Genomic DNA, 20,743 nt, shown 5'->3' on the forward strand with positions numbered 1-20,743 from the left:
GAACAGTGTTTGGTCAATTATACAGATGCAGAAACACAAAGCTAGACCCAGGAACCAGGACATGCTGAATGAGCTACAGCCACACTGTTTCCGCAGGCCATTCCTTACACTGTTTCACACCAACCGCTGTGGGAATCCTCAAGTCCTTCGACTCAAACATCCCTTCTAAGCCCAGCAAATGACATTAAGCACTCAGTGGTTGGCTTCCTGCCCAACTTCAGGGTGACGCTAGGCACGTGCCAGGAGGTCTCATGAATGCTGCAGAACTAATGCGATGAAGGTGCAAACAGTCCACTGAATTCTCATAGAACCCCTTGCGTTGGTTGGGATATGTGGATCCCAGGAGTGGCTGTCCATGTCCAGAGTTCCTATGCTTCAACTCAACCCAGTCCTACCTTAGGGGCTGTATGTAGTGGGTTGAAGTGTTCCTCCCTCCCCGAAGCTATGCCCAAACAGACTTGTAAATGTGACCTTATTTGGAAAAAGTGTCTTTGTAGAGTAATTAAATGAAGAATCTTGAGGTAAGATCATGCTGGATTAGGATGGGCCCTAAATCCATTAACAAGTCTTTATAAAAGAAGAGAAGAGAAAACAGATACAGAGACGCAGGAGAGAAGGCCATGTGATGATGGAAGCAGAGATGGGAGTGATGCAGCCATAAGCCAAGGAATGCCAGGAGCCACCAGAAACTGGAAAAGGCAGGAAGGATTCTCCCTTAAAGCTGTCAGAGGGAGTGTGACTCTGCCTATAGCTTGACTTCAGAGTTCTGACCTCTCGAACGATGAGAGAATAAGTTCCTTTTGTTTTAAGCCACCAAGTTTATGGTAATTTGTTACAGCAGCTCTATGAGACTAACACAGGGGCTTGGAGCACCGTTCTCATTACAGCTGCAGGCCCCTGGGACAAGCCTTCCTCCCTCCCCCCATTGCCCTGAGCCTCCCTAGGAGTAACTTATTCCCTCCTTCCTTTCTAATTCAATCATCATTTAAGTAGCCATGGCCTGTGTATATGAAAATGGATAAAAGACAGATGCTCCTTCAGTGAGAGAATTATAACATTAAGTGTTATGGGCTGAGTTGTGTCTCCCCAAAGTTCATATGTTGAATCCTAATCCTTAGTGCCTCAGAATGTGACTGTATTTGGAGACAGGGTCGTTAATGAGGTAATTAAGGTAAAATGAGATCATTAGGGTGATCCTAATGGTATCATTAGAGTGGACCCCCTAATCCAATATGATTTGTGTCCTTATAAGAAGAGGAAATTAGCACACAGACACACACAGAGGAAGGACCACGGGCAGACACAGGAGGAAGACAGCATCTACAAGCCAAGGAGAGAGGCCTCTGTAGAAACCAACCGTGCCACACCTTGATTCTAGCCTTCTAGCCTCCTGGAGAATTCTGGAGACTTCTAACCTCCAAATTGAGAGAAAATAAATTTCTGTGTACTTTGTACCACCCAGTCTGTGGTACTTTGTTATGGCAGCCCTAGTAGACTGGTACATTGAGGTAAGATGCAACCCAGTCCTGCCTGGAGGGGCCAAGAAAAGCTTCTGGAAAAGGTGACTTCTCGGCTGGGTCTGAAAGGATGGTAGGCTGTCCCAGGAAGAGAGAGCACTGAAAGAGAACAGCTTGAGCAAAGACCCAGTGTCATGAAATAGCATGAAGTATGCAGGGAAATACAAGTCAACATTTTTCAAGGCAAAGTGTGAGTGAAGAATAGCAGGTGATGAGGTCTTGGCTAAAAGCCTGATGAGGCCTGAAGACCCTTCTGTACATTCTCTCATGCCAGCCTTTTTCCTGGGGGCAGTGGGGAGCCACTGTATAGCTTGAAACAGGGAATGGTGTGTTCAGATGCCATTCTGGTGACTATGTGGGGCTTCTTAGGAGGAAGATAAGTCTAGAGGCAGAGCGACAAGTTGAATAACTGTGGTCAAGATGACCATGGCCAATGGTGGCCAAGATGGAGAGATGAGAACACTTTAGGAGGTGAAATTGACTGGAATGTTGGGCAGTAAAGAAGCAGAAATCTAAGTTACTAAAAAGTTCTAGCTTGTACAATTGGTGACACTGCCCACCAAGGTGGTGGGATGAGGTGTGATTGAGTTGACACTAAGTTAGCAGTCCCTCTGGGGAAAAAATGTCCAAAATTTCCCTTGGAAAATAGGTGGATTCTAATTTGGTTGTATGTATTTCAGAGTATCACATCACCTTCCTTTGCAGAGTGGACATAATCCCCCCATGATGATTCAGGTAATGCATCTTTATTACTCTTTTGTCAGTGTTCCTTCCCATGGTTTCTCAAGTTGCTAAAAGGCTTAGAGCAAGCGGCTGACTCCACGGAAAGGACAGGAGTTAGTTGGGCTGCTCAGTCATTCTCCCCCTCCCACATGGAGACACAAGGCATGAGGACCCAGGTGGGGAAGCGCAATGCATCACAGAGATAGACAACAGCAAGAGTTCATGGACCCTCGGGGAAGCAGCTTCCACAAAAAATTTGCATGGAGTTTTAGAATGTTCCTGAACCTCCTGTAGCACGTTCACGAGCATCCAGCACCCCAGGCTAGGAACGCCAATAGGAAGGAAAGTGCCCTGGAAGCAGCGGGCGGGTCAAAGCCCTGGCTTTGCTACTAATTTGCCATCAGCCTTGGGCAAGTTACTTGACTCATCTGGTTTTCAATATTCTTGTTAGAGCACTAGGATTCTGTTCTCTCTCTGATTGATGGCATTGATTCAGTGAGCAGAGTAGTTCATACAGGCACCTAGAAAGTGATTTTGGCTTGATTGTTCCCTAATTAAGAGGACATTACGACAAGAAGTAGAAATCTTTGTTCAAACCTGCCCCTTGTTCCATACTCATATGTTTCAAGGGTTCCACGAAAGCATAGCTGGGCACACGCAACAGGCTCAGACTTCCGCTTTCTCACAGACGTTTCCAAGGACATATTTGATGTGTGCTTATTACTGACATTAGAGCAGGCTGTTCCTAGGGGTTGTGAACAGGGAGCCCCTTGCAGGGCTCCAGCTATCTCCAGGCATCTAAATGTAAAACTTTTGAGTAGTCCAGCCAGGCTAAGACAGACCTCACAAACACATTTTTTTACTGGGAACTGTACTAAAACAACATCAAAACTTTGTGCCAGGGCTTCCCTGGTGGCGCAGTGGTTGAGAGTCCGCCTGCCGATGCAGGGGACACGGGTTCGTACCCCGGTCCAGGAAGATCCCACATGCCGCGGAGCGGCTGGGCCCGTGAGCCATGGCCGCTGAGCCTGCGCGTCCGGAGCCTGTGCTCCGCAACGGGAGAGGCCACGACAGTGAGAGGCCCGCGTACCGCAAAAAAAAAAAAAAAAAAAAACAACAACAAACTTGGTGCCAAACCCACATTATCCCTCTCCCCCAACCAAATATAAAGTACCTAGATACCCATATAGATAGTATATAAATCAGCATCACGTGTGGTAACTTTTTCCAGAAATTTGTCTGTATGAAATCAAGGATCTAAATACTTGGACATATTCAGACAGACAGCTGAATGAATAAATAACTAAAAAAGGAGATAGTCATTATACACAATGTATTTACATTCAAATGCTTGAACTAATCTTAGAAATGAAAGTTGGTAGATGTCTGTTTTGTCCTGTTCTACACCAACAGGTGGAAATACTTTTTAATTTGCTTATCCGTCACCCTAAACATTGCTTCGCTAATGATATTCTCTTTCAAAACATTCTGTTACACTCAGTTGCCTTCAGGATAAAATCCAAGCTGCTCAGTTTGCCATGAAAGACTATACCTAATATTTTGTAATAACCCATAAGGGAAAAGAATCTGAAAAAAATTATATATGTATGTATAACTGAATCACTTTGCGGTATACCTGAAACTAACACAACATTGTAAATCAACCCTACTTCAATAAACAAACCAACAGCAAAAAACCCAAAGATAATAGGAGAATAAAAGATATGATTAAAAAAAAAAAAGACTGTACTCCTGGTTCTTCGACCTCAGCCTCTGCTCTGTACCAATGTGGACCTTCCCTCCATTCCAGCCAAATATATCTCCTCACATATACGTGCATATGTGCTGTGCCTTTGCGTCTGCTGAGACCACCACCCGGCACATCCCCACTGCTCCTCACCTGAATCAGATCTCAACATGCAAATCTAGCTGCATGTCCCTCATTTCCTCCATGCGATTTCTTAGCTCCTTGACTGAGACGGTGAATTTTTGTTTGCCTCCAAAGCAAATGGACTCAGTGTGTTGCTTATGAAAACTCCCGGGAAGGACCCGGGAGGTGAGGGGACTTATTCTCACTTGTTCTTGGCTGAGGAAAGAGTCTCAGACCCCAGGTGGTGGCAGAAAAGGAAGGAAAGCCTATGAGTCAATAAGAGTGTAAAAACTGAGCATGCCTCTCAATACAGAACTTACACATTTCCCCACAATATATGTATATTTATTCATTTACAAATTATATTAACGTACTACTGCAAGAATACACTGTACATGTGATGAAATATATAAAATAACATTTAAGAGGACTAGGTTAAATAGAAATATGGCTTAATATTTTTTATCCTAATTACAGTATTCTAACAGCCCGTGGACTAGGTTGAATACTCTATTCGGATACCATGACCCCTGGAACAGCATCAGGCTCCTGTGTTACAGCAATAATAACAAGTTCTACTGACAATTCTGTGACTCTTTCCATTATGCTGAACCAAATTATAGGGAGTCACTCTTTTAGACAAAAATACTCCAGGCTATGAGTCTAAGAAACATTTATCAGGGCTCATATGTTGCCTGACTCTAGAAGGACGCCGTTTATATTTTCTGTGAATGGGGCCCCCTAACTTTGCTCAGTGCACAACCTGTGCAACTCCACATGGGGACTCTGTGAGTGCCTAATCAGAGACAGCCCCTGAGGATGCCTTCCAAGGGACAGGCTTCACGTGAGCTGAGGGTGGAAAGGCGTGTTGATTTCCTGCTGGCCCTCCCTACCACACCCAAATCTAGAAACCCTAATCACTATCAAGTGGTCTGCTCAAGTGGACAATAGATGGTGCCAGACACGTGACACTGATACAGAGCTGGAGCCACATACCCTGGTCAAAGACTGTAAGAGCTGGAATGGACTGCACTTCAGAGATGAGGAAACTTGGGTCCAAGAATGTTTCATAGTGAATCATTGACAAAGTCGTGTTAGAATTTCCTGACCGGTGCTCTTTCCACAATATTACACCGTCACATTAATATCAGCTAACAGAACATTTATAATGTCTACTAACTATAAGGCACAGTGCCTAAAATAAAAATTGTTATTTTATGGATGATTCAAATTCATCACAACAAACAATAATAATTTAGCCTCTTAAATATTGAGCATTTACTATACGTCAGATGCTATACTAAGCAATTTACATGGATTCTCTTATTCAATCTTCATAACCACCCTATGAGGAACGTATCATTATGACATCCATTTTACCAATGAGAAAAGTGGTAAACAATTTAACAGAAATTAATGTGCTAAGCCAGGATTCAAACCATGCAACCTGACTTGAAAACGTGCTCTACAGCATACATATATATACTGCCTTCCATAATCAATGACGTCAATTATGTGCAGGACAAATGGTGTTCATCTGTACCATTTTTCTTTGCAACTGTCATCGTCAGATTACTTTTTTTCCTTTGTGTTAAATACCAGAATATTTTTTCTCTCTCTCTCTCCCTCTCTATCTCTTATCTCTCTTATCTCCCTCTATATCTCTATCTCCTTTCCTCCCTCAGTCTCTGTCCCTCTCGTCCCTCTCTTTCTTTCTCTTCCATACACACACACACACACACACACACACACACACACACACACACAATTAGGAAAATGTCTACAGGTCCTTCAACTTTAGCAGAAAGCAGCAAGAAATTCTTATAATCCTATCAGCAAATTCTGAACTCACAACTCCTCTTGGTTGCCTTACGACATGAATTGCAGCTCTCACTAGAGACTTTTCCTTCACTGGATCTCAGCCAATGACCAAGAAGCAGTTATTTCTTTCCTCTTATTATTTTCAAGAATTGTGTTTCTCTGTCTTTGCCCACAGGACAGTGCACTTGGGTTGTGCTGCATTCATCTCTTACATCCAGTATGTGGCACGTAGTAAGTATCTTGTAAATGCTGGAAAGAAGGAAGGAAGGAAGGAAGGAAGGGAGGGAGGGAGGGAGGGAGGGATGGATATATGAATGACTGTGAACACATTTTCTGGATCATATGTTCCTAGAGAAGAGGTCCACAGGTGAAGTGAGAATAACATCTCCAATTACTCAGTAGCTCTTGTCTAAACCCCTAGAGTCAAACTTAGCTCCTTCCCTTCCTTATACTACACATCAGACCCACCAGCAAAACCTCTGGGCTCTCTCTTCCCAACAATCCCAATCTACTTGGCACCAGCTCCACTGTTGTCACCATCGTCCAATCCATCGTCCTCCCCTGCCTAGTTTTTCAAGGGCCTCCAACCTGTCCTCCCTGCCTCTACCCTTTCTCTGCTGTAGTCTATCATTAAAAAGGCAGCCGGAATTTTCCTTCCAAAACCCTCTGATGACTCCCCTTATCGCTCAGAGTAAAAGTGGAAGCTCTGGGCTTCCCTGGTGGCGCAGTGGTTGAGAGTCCGCCTGCCGATGCAGGGGACGCGGGTTCGTGCCCCGGTCCGGGAGGATCCAACATGCCGCGGAGCGGCTGGGCCCGTGAGCCATGGCCGCTGAGCCTGCGCGTCCGGAGCCTGTGCTCCGCTACGGGAGAGGCCACGACAGTGAAAGGTCCGCGTACCGCACACACACACAAAAAAGTGGAAGCTCTGTCAACGGCTCATCAGGCCTAGGCGTGACCTGTGCCCACCTCCACCTCTCTTATCTCCCCCGCCCCCATGCCCCGGCTACCCCTACTCCTCCCACCCCTACTCAGCATCATTCTCGTCCCACTGTGGGAAGCTGAACAATGGCTCCCAAATAGGCCCATGCTTTAATTCCCAGAAACTTTGAAGCCAAAGGGACTTTGCAGAAGTGATTAAATTAAGGATCTTGAAATGAGGAGATTAACCTGGATTATCCTGCGGGCCCAAACTAATCACAAGTTTCCTTATAAGAGGGATGCAGAAGGAGTCAGATTGGAAGGCAAGGGGAAGCTGGGGGCTTCCCTGGAGGCCCAGTGGTTAAGACTCTGCGCTTCCACTAAAGGGGGCACGAGTTCGATCTCTGGTCGGGGAACTAAGAGCCTGCATGCTGCATGGTGTGGCCAAAAAAAAGGTGAAGCTGGAAGCCAGAGAGAAAGGGAGATGTGACATGGGCCAGGAGTCAAGAATGAGGACCATCGCTAGAAGAATGGAGGAAACAAATTCTCGCCTGGAGCCTCCGGAAGGAGCACAGCTCTGCTGACTCCTTGTTTTAGCCCTTTAAGACTCATTTCCAATTGATCTCCAGAAGGTAGGAGAATAAATTTATGTGGTTTGGAGCCACTATGTTTGTAGTAATTTGTTAGGGCAGCAGTAGGAAATTAACACACCCGTTGTTTTGTTTTATGTTTCTTTATGGCACTATCACCACTCGGCATATTTTATATTTACTTCTCTATTTGTCCATCTGTTGTCTCTCCCACTACGACGCAAAGTGCTGGGGAGCCAGGCCTTTGTTTTCTTCATTGTTGTACACCCAGAACCTGGCGCAATAACTCTCTGTTGAATGAATAAATAAATGACATATTTTAACTAAGTAACAGGTCAACACCCTGAAATGGCCGAGCCTCAATGAAAAGTTGGTTGAACACAGTTATTAACCTGCATGACATTTTCTCTGACTTGTCCAGACAGGTGGAAACATACACAAATGAGTACAGGTGTACCTGCAGCCCAAGTGGTCTACACCAAAACAGCCCAGGAGGAGAACAACCCCAGAACACCAGCAACAAGCCCGCTAGGAAGATGGTGATCCCCGTCCAACGCAGGGGTTCCAGCAGCCCCTCTGCAGAGCTGGGAGGAGGGAGGAGCCTGGGCTGGTCACACACACGCCCTCCACTCCCACGCAAGCCCTGCAGCCCTGTATCATCTGTTTTCATATTACTCATTTCCCTCCTCATTGAATAAAGGACCGCAGTGGAGGTGGGCTGGGGGGTGGAGAAGCCAGGATTATGACTGCCCTTCTTCTCACTGAGTGATGCTGAGAATCTCTAAAAAGAAGTCCACACATAGGAGCTGAGGTTGATGGTACATTCTACGTCCACTTAGTTAACAAAATTATACTAAAAAGAATGTAAACGTAAAGAGTTAATTAGATCCAATATTTACTTTAGGGAACCACGGATTTTAAATAACTTAGGAACCACATGACACTATCAAGTAGTTTTTCCTGTTGCTGGTACCAGCTAGAGATGCCAACACTTCTATTTCCTCCTACTTCTGTTTGGTTCAGCCTAATTTCTGATGAAATCAACACTTTGCCAAACATGCAAATAATGGTTTGATGTGCCCATAATGACGATGATGATCATGACGATGATGATTGATTCATCTCATCTCTTGCAGGAAGTTGCAGGGATGCCTCTGTCTTGAGGAAAATACACCTAGTCCTCACTTTTAAAAAGGTGACTTTTTTTGAAACTAACACAACGGTCGTGTGAATGTAATGGCTGGAATGCTGCTTGAAAGGCTCCTCTGTGGAGCCTTTCCTTACTCCTTCGTCCACCCTTGGGCATTCCCAGAATACCCACGGCACAACGCTCTCTCACTCCTCCATTTCACTAAAATTCACAACTTGCAAGTCTGTCTCCTGTACCACATTGTTATTTCTTGAGAGCAAGGGCTCTGTCTACACACGCTTCTTTCTCCCAAATGCTCAACAAAATCCCAGGCAAGGTTTGCCAGGTACCTAAATATGAACCAAACGCTCTCGGTGCTTTTGAAATGGACCTTGTGGTAGAATAAAGGAGACGATTTATACACCAAACAGGTAGAGAAAAATAGAAAATAATGATGTATTAAATTAGAAAAGAAAGTGCATTTCATTAAAGGAGTTAATTCGAAACCGGAAAGGGGAGAAATGAGTGTTGACTGGGGTTTTTATAGGTTCATAGAGTAATCATTTTTGTTGTCTTCACATAAAAATTTGTGTAAATATGAATTTGGGTGGGGAATGTGGGGGAAAACATCATCTTGATCTATAAAGATGATTTGTTTAGCCCTGAAATGATTTTTATGTTTTGATAATATTCATAACCATAATCTTTACTAGAATATCAGTCTAATACAAAGATCACCAAAGTTCTTTGTTTGAGTATACTAAGGGCTAAACATTAACACTGACACTAAGTGTATTACTACTAGAGAAAGCATTTTATCTCATCAGATATTTTAGTTATATTGGCGCCAAAAGGGCAAGCTCGGTGACAGACGTAACATTTATTGACCGTACATACGAAGTACTATCTGTGACCTTAGAAACGTTAAGAAGGACCATTGATTTGACTTCAACAAGCCTTAGTTTCGTTTTTCAAAATGATGACGATGAAAGAAATTTAACCAGACAGGAAAATGCACTTAATGTCTGTCACAAAGGAAAGGATCTGAGCAACAATTTCTGCTCCCTCATAAGTGAACTCTTAAAAAATGCTTTGCCTGTGGTATAGAGAAGTCAATGATTAGACACACACTTTTAAACGCACTTACCAATTCTTGTAATTTTGAGCGGTCCTGGGTGATCTATGGAACAACGCATTCCATCAGCCCTACTCTTTAATATATATTGACCCCCAAGGACCATGACACCATGCATCTTTCCCTGGTCACTCAGAGCAAAATAAAACACCATCTGCATGTGCGTCTGTCAGAGGCAGCCCTTACCTTCACAAAGAGGTTAACCTCAGGGTTAGTGGAAGCTGATTCATTTTCTTCTGAAACATCATCAGCAGAATAGCTGGTAGGGGAGTCCTCGCTGGTGGAGAAGGCTCTGCTGTGCTGGATGGTGAAGCTGGAAGGAGAAGTCGGATCTGCTTCCATCTCACTTCCATTCTCCTGGGGCTCCCCAGGTTGAGGATGCTGAGCCTCAGGGTATACTTTTTCAGGCAGGAGGTATTCTCCTGTTTCTCGTTGAAAAGAGGCTGAGGTGCTCTCCTGACCAACAACAGCATAAATGGCCGCAGAGCCGTACCCATGGGTTTCCAACTCAGTGGCATATAAATTGGCTTCTGCCTTCAAGTCTTCATGGACATCATTGTAAAGGGGACCTTTGTCTTCTGCTGGCTGGTCTGAATCCTCATATGCCCTCTCTTTTTGGATTCTGTCATAGATGGTGCTGCCGTCTTCATCATTCATGCTTGTTGATTTGGTGGATCCTTTTGCAGGCAGACCTGAGTAGGTCTGAAATGAGGAAAGGGATAGAGGATGCTGTATCACCTTGCAGAGGAATCAATGGGCTTTTGAAACACAGCAACTAGCAACAGCTATCAATGACAGGTCCCTAACAATTATTGATTGGAGACTTTAATCGGCAAACCACAAGACCATTGGACATGAGATAAAGCTTAAACACTCAGTTAACTCCTTCACTCCTAAGGATATTTTCAAGCAGACTCTATAGTTTTCCTCATTGCCAGTAACTCCAAAATTCTTTTTTTTCTTTTTTTTTGCGGTATGCGGGCCTCTCACTGTTGTGGCCTCTCCCGTTGCGGAGCACAGGCTCCGGACGCGCAGGCTCAGCGGCCATGGCTCACAGGCCCAGCCGCTCCGCGGCATATGGGATCTTCCCGGACCGGGGCACGAACCCGTGTCCCCTGCATCGGCAGGCGGACTCTCAACCACTGCGCCACCAGGGAAGCCCCAAAATTCTCCGGATCAACTAGAGGTTGACTTGAATTATCTTCCCAGCATACACTGAAATTCTGACTATTTAGCCATTTGTCACTAGTGTTCCCTCTTCCAATTGCCTCCAAATGTTGACAACATTTAAGAAGTCCCTGCAGTTCCGTGGAGCACAATTCTTCACAATAGTAACTCATCTATGAATAGCTGAATTCATTACACAAAACAGCTGTTTGAGTATTGATACCCTATGATAACTGTGCTGCACATGCTCCAGTTAGGTAATGAGTGCCACTTACGTTTCTTATCTGGAAACACCACTAGGTGATTAAATAACAGAAGGAAAAGAAGATAAATGCCCTTGTCTATGGTCACATCAGTACAGATCACCCAAACTAAGGGACTCAAAGATTTATGGCTTTGAGTTTTATTTTTTTCTCTTCGACCTGTGTGATCATCATAGTCAAGACACCTTCACAAAGATCCTCTTATGTACAGGATACTGAGTTGAGCACTAAACATTTGAGTTAGCAGACACATTCTCTGTCCTCAAAGGACTTCTAAAGCAAACGACTGTATGCACAAAGTTGTCTAGTTGATGTCATCTACAGATGCCTCGAATACACAGGCTCTTTGTTTTTTAACCTGGTACTCTATCCTGCTAATTCCTGCATCCCTTCACCCACCACATACATCGTTCTCTTTGAAGTGACAACCCAGACGGATTGTAAAGGGACTTTTGTGTCTAGAAATCGTGTGAAAATTGAGAAGCAATGCAACTCTGGTTGACAGGTTCCAAAGCATTTGATGAGCATCTTTTTTTTTTTTTTTTTTTTTGCAGTACGTGGGTCTCTCACTGTTGTGGCCTCTCCCGTTGCGGAGCACAGGCTCCGGACGCACAGGCTCAGCGGCCATGGCTCACGGGCCCAGCTGCTCTGCAGCATGTGGGATCTTCCCGGACCGGGGCACGAACCCATGTCCCCCGCATCAGCAGGCGGACTCTCAACCACTGCACCACCAGGGAAGCCCTGATGAGCATCTTATAGATAAAACTTCATTGTACCCTTGCCTCCAATGTTGCATCCAGGAATCTTCTGGAGCGAACTAAAGCAGTATTTCTAGAATTCAAGCTTTGGGGATAGCTTAAAGAATAGATAAAGGGAAAGAGACCAGAGACAGACTTTAAAGTCTATTGATGCTATCCCTTTCTTTTATTGAAAGGTGAGGTTTGATGGGTCCAAATACCTGATAGATTACCATAGTTCCCATAATCTGGTGTTTATAACTCAGTGGAGAGCCAGCTCAAGTCCTTCTCATAATTTTAGCACTGGAGAAAAGCTAAAAGGTCATACAATCTACCTGATTTTACATTTGAAGGCAGGCTGGAACCTCGAAAGGAGAAGCAAGTGGTCCAAGTTCACAGAGTTAATGATGGAGCTGATTTTGGCTGTGATTTCCTAACCTCCAGTTCAGTGATCTTCCTGCCACTCACTCCCTTCTTAAGTCGCTGTTTTCCAACCTTTTTTATGATCATACAACCTTCCACTCCCACCCCATCCCTAAAGGATCCTTTTTAGGTATCTTTTCCATGAAATTAAAATACTGCCAATGTATTACATATCTGTTACATACTGTATGTACATCTGTGCTTCATACATCAAAAAGAGTAAGTTTTTGTCCCTTAAGAACCAATTTTCACCCCTTTGGGGGTGATATCGCTCCTTTTGAGAATATGTGCTTTCACTGCTAGAACACTTCTAGATTATGTGCCATTCTGCAACAAGATTATGTGTCATTCTGCATCACTTCCAAGGAACAGTATTCTACGTGAGCTCATATATACCGCATGCTACCAGGTCCACACCAAGATGACCCAGTGAGTCTGAGGGGGCTAGCTAAGCTTAGGGCCCAATACACATGTATTTTATAAATTTGGTCCCCCTGTTATCCCATTTCAGGACACACCTATCATGATTTAGTTACAGGTTGTAACATGGAACCGGTCATCCCATTAAAGCATAAATCAGATCATCTCTCTCCCTACTCAGACTCCTATAATGGCTCTCCATTTCTTTCAGGAAAAGCCAAAGTCCATACAGTGACCCTCAAGACCCTACAAAATCTACACAAACTCTCCTACATCTGCTTTTCTCCCCCTTGCTTACCCTGCTTCAGAGGATATGGCCTCGTTGCTGTGCCTGGAACCCTCCAAAATGCTCCCATATTAGGATCTTTACATTGGCTGTTCCCTCTGCCGGGAATACATTTCCCTTGGATATATGCAGAGTCAACTCTCCAAAATTCTAAGTTTTTGCTTATACATCCCTTCTCAATGAGACCACTCTAACTGTCCTGTGTAAAATGACAACCCATCCCAACTCCTATCTGTTCCCCTCCTCATTACTAAAATCCCTTACCTGACTTTCTATTTCTTTTACCATAATACATATCCCCTTCTAATAAGATATATACATTCCTTATTTATTGTACATCTAGAGTTTGTTTTCTGTCTTCTCCCACTAGAATGTAAATTCTGTATGGGCACAGATCTGTCTGCTTTTTCATTATTGCTTCAGGCACCTAGAACAGTGCCTGGCACATATTAGATTCTCAATACATTATTTGTTGAATAAATTTTTGTGATTGTCTGATGTCATTATCCTCCATTGGACACACAAAGCCCATGACTATTTTGCTCATCAGTGCATACCTAAAGTCTAACAGATATCTGACACATAATAGGTGCTTATTAAATATTTGTTTTTATAAACAACTAAAATGGAGGAGATGTATCCAGAATTCAAGTCCTTTTACTCCTGGTCCATTTTCTTCCTGTGTTACGTGCATAAGTGTTATTTCATTACTATATTGTAAACTCCTGCAGGAAGAAAACTAATACCTGGGTCTTCCACAGCACTTTGTATAAAACAAGTTGGCTTGTTTACTGATAAAAGAAAGAGTCTATCAACCAGTTAATCGATTGAAAGTATTCTGAGGGCTCCATATGGCTGTTACATATAACCTAAGAAAGGAAACAAGACATATTCACTTGATTGAGAAGTTCTAAGAATGAACTTGTGTGCCTTCTGAAATACAAGTTTGCCTATATCACACCCATGTTTGGAAATTTTTGATAAAGCAGATACAGGAAGATGTGTGTTCCAAGACCTTTCACAAATGAAACCAAGCCTATCTGTCCAGCCAGCTTCTCCCTCAGCACTCCTTCAAATACCCTACTCTGCAGCAGAAACATTGCTCTTCCCCGCATATACTATGCCATTTCCTGCCCCTATGCTTTTGCACATATGTTGTCTCCACTGGGCAAAATGTTACTCATTCTACTAGATACAGGCTATAAATATACATAAAACGTGATCTTACCTGCATGTACAATGGAGGAAATTTACAAATTAGCTATTCCACAGAAAGGATCCAACTGGGACTACAGCAGCCCTGCCCATTGTCTTGGATAACTGTGGGGCCAAAGTCTAGTCTTCTGTTTTGCATATACAAAGACGCAGTTTGGTCAGTTTACACAGGGTTTTTCAAACACTGTAGAGCTGAGTCACTCTAACTAAACTAAAAAAAACAAAAAAAACAAAAAATATTCAGTTTAGCAACATAAAGGCCAATTTTTAACTTTACCTCCCAAAACATAACTGCCACAATTGACTTGAATATTTGCTTGATATAATAAGCATTATCTCTTCACAGTAGCAAATTCTACATAGGGAATCAGTTAAGGCAATATCCTCAAATTACTTTTATGTGATGTTTGTAGGATCTGAGGCAATACCCCTATTAAAAATAGGGGTATTTTTAAAACCCAGTATCAGTGATTTGTGCCTTTTCTTCTTATCTTAATCAGTCTTATTAGGGATTTTTAAATTTTCTTTCTTTTTCTTTTGAGAATATTTGACTTTATTAAGAGTCTCTAGTGTGCATTTCTTTGCAATTTCATTAATTTCTGCTCTTATCTTTATTATTTCCTTTCTTCTCTTTTTGTTTTTACTTGTTTGTTGCTGTTTGCTTTTTATCCCAAGATAATTGTGGACACTTAAATCACTGGTGTTCAACTTTTCTTCTTGTCTAATATATGCATTTAAGATTATTAATTTTCCTCTAATTTCCTCTAATTTCCTCTAATTTTATCTGCATCTCACAAGTTTTGATATGATTTATTTTCCTTATCATCCAGTTCAAAATACTTCCCATTTCTGTTTAGATTTTTTTCCTTTATCCATGAGTTATATATAAATGTATTGATCAGTTTTACAACAGTTGAAGATTTTCTAGTTATATTTTTTGTCGATTTTTAGCTTAATTTCACTGTGGTCGGACAATACAGTTGTTATGATTTTAATCTACTGAAATTTGTTTTGAGATTTGCTTTATGGCCCAGCATATGGCCAACTTTGGAAATATTCCATGTGCATTTGAAAATAACATGTGTTCCTCCATTGTTAGGTATAGTATTCTGTAGATGATAATAAATTAGTAACTGTTTATTTTTGTTACTCAATTATTTCATATTCCTATTGACTTTCATCTGCTTCTTCTATTAGGTATTGAAAAAGGAAAGTTAAAATCTTCCCTATGATCATGGATTTGTCTAATTCTTACTTCAGTTATCTCATTTTTTGCTTTATATATATATTTTTTTAATAAATTTATTTTATTTATTTTTTATTTTTGGCTGCGTTAGGTCTTCATTGCGGTGCGCGGGCTTCTCATTGCGGTGGCTTCTCTTATTGCAGAGCATGGTGTGCGAGCTTCCGTAGTTGTGGTGCATGGGCTTAGTTGCTCCGTAGCATGTGGGATCTGCCCGGGCCAGGGCTCAAACCCGTGTCCCCTGCATTGACAGGCGGATTCTTAACTACTGCGCCACCAGGGAAGCCCTTGCTTTATATATTTTTGAGGCTATATTATTGGATGCACACAGATTCAGAACTGTTATATAATCTTGGTAGATGGACTGTTTTTTCAGTAGAAAATGTCACTCTTTATCTCTAGCATTATTTTTTGCCTTCTTCTGATATCAGTTTTCTTTTGGTTAGTGTTTATGTATATATTTTCCCAAGATTTTACTTTCAATTTTTGTGTGTGGAGAAGTGGAGAAGGGGGATTAACGTATGAAATATAATGCAGAATCGATAATTCACAATGATGGAGAAAAACCAGATTGGATGGAGTATGTGGATTCCAGAAAAAATAGAGAAGATGGCAGTACTGGGCTAGATTGTGGACAGCCTTGAACGCCAAGATCAGAAATCTGAGTTTTATGTTCACAGGATGATATCAAGGATGGGCAGACACATAACACAGAAAGTCGTTCAATCCCACAATCATTTACATTCCAGCTGGCTTCAAGACAGAGGCAGGTGCTCGGAGAAAACCATGTCCAGTAGCTGGTGTTGCTTACTGGAGCAACTTGGTCTACTGTCACATCACAATGTGGCAACCACATTTCAATATGGGCACAGGGAGGGGACTGTGTAGAAGGTACCTGAGAACTTCAGATGGTTCTGCTGATTTATTTCAGTCACTGTGAATGTGCCCCGCTCCCATTTACCTCTCCTGGCACTCTCTCTCCTCCTTGGAGCTCCCTCAAACACCATTCCCAGCTGGTCACCGCATAGCTTTATTTTTACCTTCATCTAGTTGTTTCAACATTTTGAATTTCATTCCTGAGTCATTCTGACTCTGCCATTATACCCACCATAGGTATCTCTTAAAATTTTACTGCACTTTCTTACTTTTCAAATTGTGAACAGTCATCCATATCTTGACTCGTCATTACAATAGTTGGTCCACCTCGGTGCTGTCTACTTTATACAATCTGGGAAAAGTCCTAAAGGTCCTAGAAGCCTGAGTAGAAGTCATTTATGATGTTTTATTACTTAGAGGAAATGAATACAGAAAATAGGAAAAGGGTAATATTAAACATTGGGAGGATGAGACAGATGGGATGCTCTTCACTCAAACAATTTAACATAAATGGAAGGGACAACAAGGTTATTTAAATAAATTTGATTAAAAAAATTGAACATGGAAAAATGACATTATTTTTAAAATTGGATGAACTATATACCCTTAAGCCCTCAGGCAGGGAAAACCTTGCTTCATCCTCTCCCTGCCCCTGGCATTGTCGACTTACCCAGGCTGGGACTACACACTCAACCACAGGGCCCCATCCTCAGGGATGTCTCCCAGCTGTCCCCTTGCCCTTCCTCTTTATTCAGACTGGGTCTAGTTTTCTCACTCCACTTCCTCCCTCTGCTGTCTCCAACATGACCAAAGTCTGACCCCTTAGTAGCTGTCTATCACTTCTCTAGAACCTTCTATCACTTCTCTAGAACCTTTAGTACAGGAAAAAAGCAACTTGAAGCAAATGAATTTGCAGATGTCCAAAGAACGAAATGTCCGGATAGTCCATTGAGAAGAGAGGAAAGGAGAGCTGGGCATCCCTTTAGCTGGGCTTTTGCAGACAAGGATAAAGGCGTGCTGCATCAGTGCTGAAGGAACTTGAGGAAATATCAAGTTTACTTAGTAACTTAATGGAGTATTACTGGGCTATTTTTTTTATCTCCATCATTCTGCCTAAAGGGAATGTGCCTTCTTTCCGCCATAGACAACTTGACTCCACTGAGCTCTCTCACTCCACCTTCTTCCAGTACATTTCTCCATCTTTGGAGATTTTACTTTGTGGTTTGAGGGATTTTAAGGTTTTACCGTTTGGGGATTTTTTTTTTTTCTCCAAAGACATCCAGGAAGTTTGATTCTGTATTATAAAACCAAAGGCAATCTATCTCAGTAATGTATTTTGTGTACTTCTCTAGATAATCTAATCATCCCTCGTATCTGAGGGGATTAGTTCCAGGACCCCCAGGGGTTACCAAAATCCACGGATGCTCAAGTCCCCTATGTAAAATGGAGTATAGTCGCCCTCTGCATCCTTGGATTCTGTATCTGTATAACAGATACAGAGCAGACTGTATAACAAATATAATGTAAATTGTTACTCTGAGCCATCCAAAAAAGATGGAGAAAGAGCTGTGGGCTTTGAAAATGAAACCTGAGGAATAATTCCACCGGCTTGGGTACAAATGCCTGAGTAAGCTGTCCTTTCATACTTTGATTTTACATTTTCTAAACATTATTGCTGAAGGACACTGTCCTTAAGTTACTCCACAAGAAACACACTTACTGAGAAATAAGTACACAGCTATCATTTTCAGCTTCTTAGGTTCTTGTTGTGGCATCAAAAATGTCTGTGTTCTTTATATTAAGGAGACTTCTTTCCATTATAAATGCCATTCATGCTTATAAAAAAAAGATGATAAGAATCATCTGTAATTCCACTACCCGAAGGTACTTATGTTAATTTTCTCTTACTCATTTTCTACCTGTATGTTTATATTTTCATTTGGAATCATAGTTGTCTTTGTATTCTGCTTTTTAAAAAATTGACATTGTACAGTGTATATACATGGCATTTAAGCATATTTATATAAGACCAGTATTTTTCAGACAGTCAACTCAAATATTAGCTGATGTAATTTGTCAGTGTAGAAGATTCAAAGATACTTTTCTTTACTGTCTAGCCAAAAGACTTTTTAAAAGGCAAGGGATTTTGTTTAAGTAAGGGGTTGGCCCAACTAACGGGACAATAACATAGGAAACTTTCATTCTTCTTGCTTCCGTGCGCTTCCCAGGCTGTGACATGGTGACTCGACAGTAACATTGGGTGATACTCACAGCAGGGCAGGGCTCACTGAATGCTTTGCAAGCGGTTTCAAGACTGCCTGTGATTTTCCTTTAAATATTGCTATCTGCAGATAACATACTCAATTTATCTACACACATTTAAATTCTCTTTTGGTTTTAGTTTACATTTGGGTGCAGAGTGGGCAGACCTGGGGAGCAGAGATGGGAAATTATGGAATTGTGGGGTGAAAAAAAACAACTGGAGGTTAATTGAAGTGTTTCTTGTTTATAAAAATTATGAAGATGAAGGGGGAATGTTTTAGCCACATGGGGTAAGGGAAACTTTGGTGCCAAACAGACCTGGGTGCAAATGTAGACTGCCACTTACCTTTTCTGAGGCTTGGTTTCCTTATTTGCAAAAATGTAAATAACACCTTCCTCAAAGTGTTGTTGGAAAGTTTAAATGAAAAAGATACGTGTGAAGCCTCAGAGCCTGATAGATTAGACAGGCGTGTTCAGTGTTAGTTTCCAATCCTTCTCCCACAGCTAAGCTGCATTGGTTTCAGAGCTCAGAATGAAGAGATTCTGGAGGGGAAAAAAAATATGTATAAGTAACATCATGACACATTAGTATGTTAATAGAACTTAGTTCTACTCTGAATTATATTTATTATTATGTATTTTTGGAGTTATTTTCTTTCCATAACCCTGATATCTCCTCTAAATCATAATTATATTTTGCATTTTGTAGTAACTGCAAACTTAAAAGACATTTACAGACAGTATTTTGCATGATTTGGCCAAGAACGCAGTAAGGCAAGTATTACCAAATCCATTTTATGATATGAAAGCCATGGCTCAGGCTGCTTTTCCGGTGCATGTTTGTAACACTAAGATTAGGGCCCAGGTCCCCTAACAGCTGCCACTGAACTTCGTCCATAGCTCAAGGATGCTGTGATCATTAAAGGTTTAAAATGTATGCTCTGTAAAGTATCTCTGTAAAGTAAGGGAAAATATCAGATGTTTATAACTGAACCAGAATGATAGATTATGCAATAAAAATGAACACGTTTTTACCAAAGGCAAACACAATATGCAAGAAAGATCAAGCTGAGAAACCCTCAGGATTTGGAAAACTGAGTGTTTTCTTTCATTCCTAGTCCACTAGGGAGCACTGTTACCCGCTCTCAGTGCAGACCTGGCATACCTCATGAGCTGTTTCCTTCTTCCAGTCTAAAAAGTTAGGTAACTATTGCAAGTTTACAGATTCCCTGGTCTAAGGGCTTTTTTCCCATTTCCCAATTATTTTGCTTTGAGGATAAGGTGCCTCAAATTCAAAACATATGTTTAAAATATTTTATCTATATATGTTCTATTAGAGCTCAATTCCCTCCCTTTAAAAAATTCCTTACAGTTCATTTAACCTGTATTAAATTTTTAAAAAAAGAAGAAAGGAGCTCATGAGGACCATTTGATCTTCACAACAACCCTATAGGGCAATTCGTTTTTCTATTTTACACCCGAGGAAACAATTTCAGAGAAATTTTCCTAGAGTCAATCTACAAACTACCTTTGAATGTGTTTTACTCCTGCTCTGGTTCATTTTATTATCTAAGTAACTAAGTATTCATAACATTTTACGCCAAGTCTTAGCTCCTAACACTGATAATGTTCAAATCGAATAGAGAAAAAGTAGTGATAACTGTCTAAATTCTGGATTGTCCACACCAAAATTCGAATGGTTTCACTTTGTGTATGTGTATACACATTTGTCTATATACATATAAAATTACATTTGTACCCAATTTCCATACCAATACTTTGTGGCACTTTTGGTGTCCTGGGTCTTGATGTTTGCAGTTTCTTTACTGTCACTGAAGAAAATCTGTGTGATTTTCTTCAGTACTAATAATTACGGCACATAGCGTCTGTCTTATTAGTTCTGCATCCTGAGGTCTCAAACTAAAAGCTAAGGAGTCTCCTTGAATGAATGAACATTATCTATCTACACAATCTTTTATGTGTACAGCACACAGGATTGGGGAACATGAGGTCACTGTATTTTCCATCTTTCTCTCTTATTTGGACTGTCACTCTAGTCCAAAGGTTGCTTTCTCTCTCTCCTACCACCACCTCTCAATCTAACTCCTGCTTTTTACCAGGGTAAGTAACCTACAATGCAGCTAAGGT

At 41.7% G+C, this 20,743-nt stretch overlaps 1 protein-coding gene across 1 annotated transcript in view; it reads right to left on the bottom strand.

Moving 5' to 3' along the window:
* The window catches only part of LOC113630926 (chloride intracellular channel protein 5-like), a 38,021-nt gene extending 23,345 nt beyond the window's left edge, over positions 1–14,676 (bottom strand). Inside the window, exons 1-2 of the mRNA XM_027126836.1 lie at positions 14,228–14,676; positions 9,890–10,405 (exon numbers count right to left, since the gene is read on the bottom strand). Of these exons, the coding sequence (XP_026982637.1) occupies positions 9,890–10,405; positions 14,228–14,233 (522 nt within the window). The 5' untranslated portion in view covers positions 14,234–14,676. The remainder of the gene's footprint in view (positions 1–9,889; positions 10,406–14,227) is intronic.
* Positions 14,677–20,743: the final 6,067 nt, after the last annotated feature.

Source organism: Aethalodelphis obliquidens, unplaced genomic scaffold (genome assembly GCF_003676395.1).
Source record: "Aethalodelphis obliquidens isolate GAN/ISIS:26980383/991018 unplaced genomic scaffold, ASM367639v1 scaffold31, whole genome shotgun sequence".
NCBI lineage: Eukaryota > Metazoa > Chordata > Mammalia > Artiodactyla > Delphinidae > Aethalodelphis > Aethalodelphis obliquidens.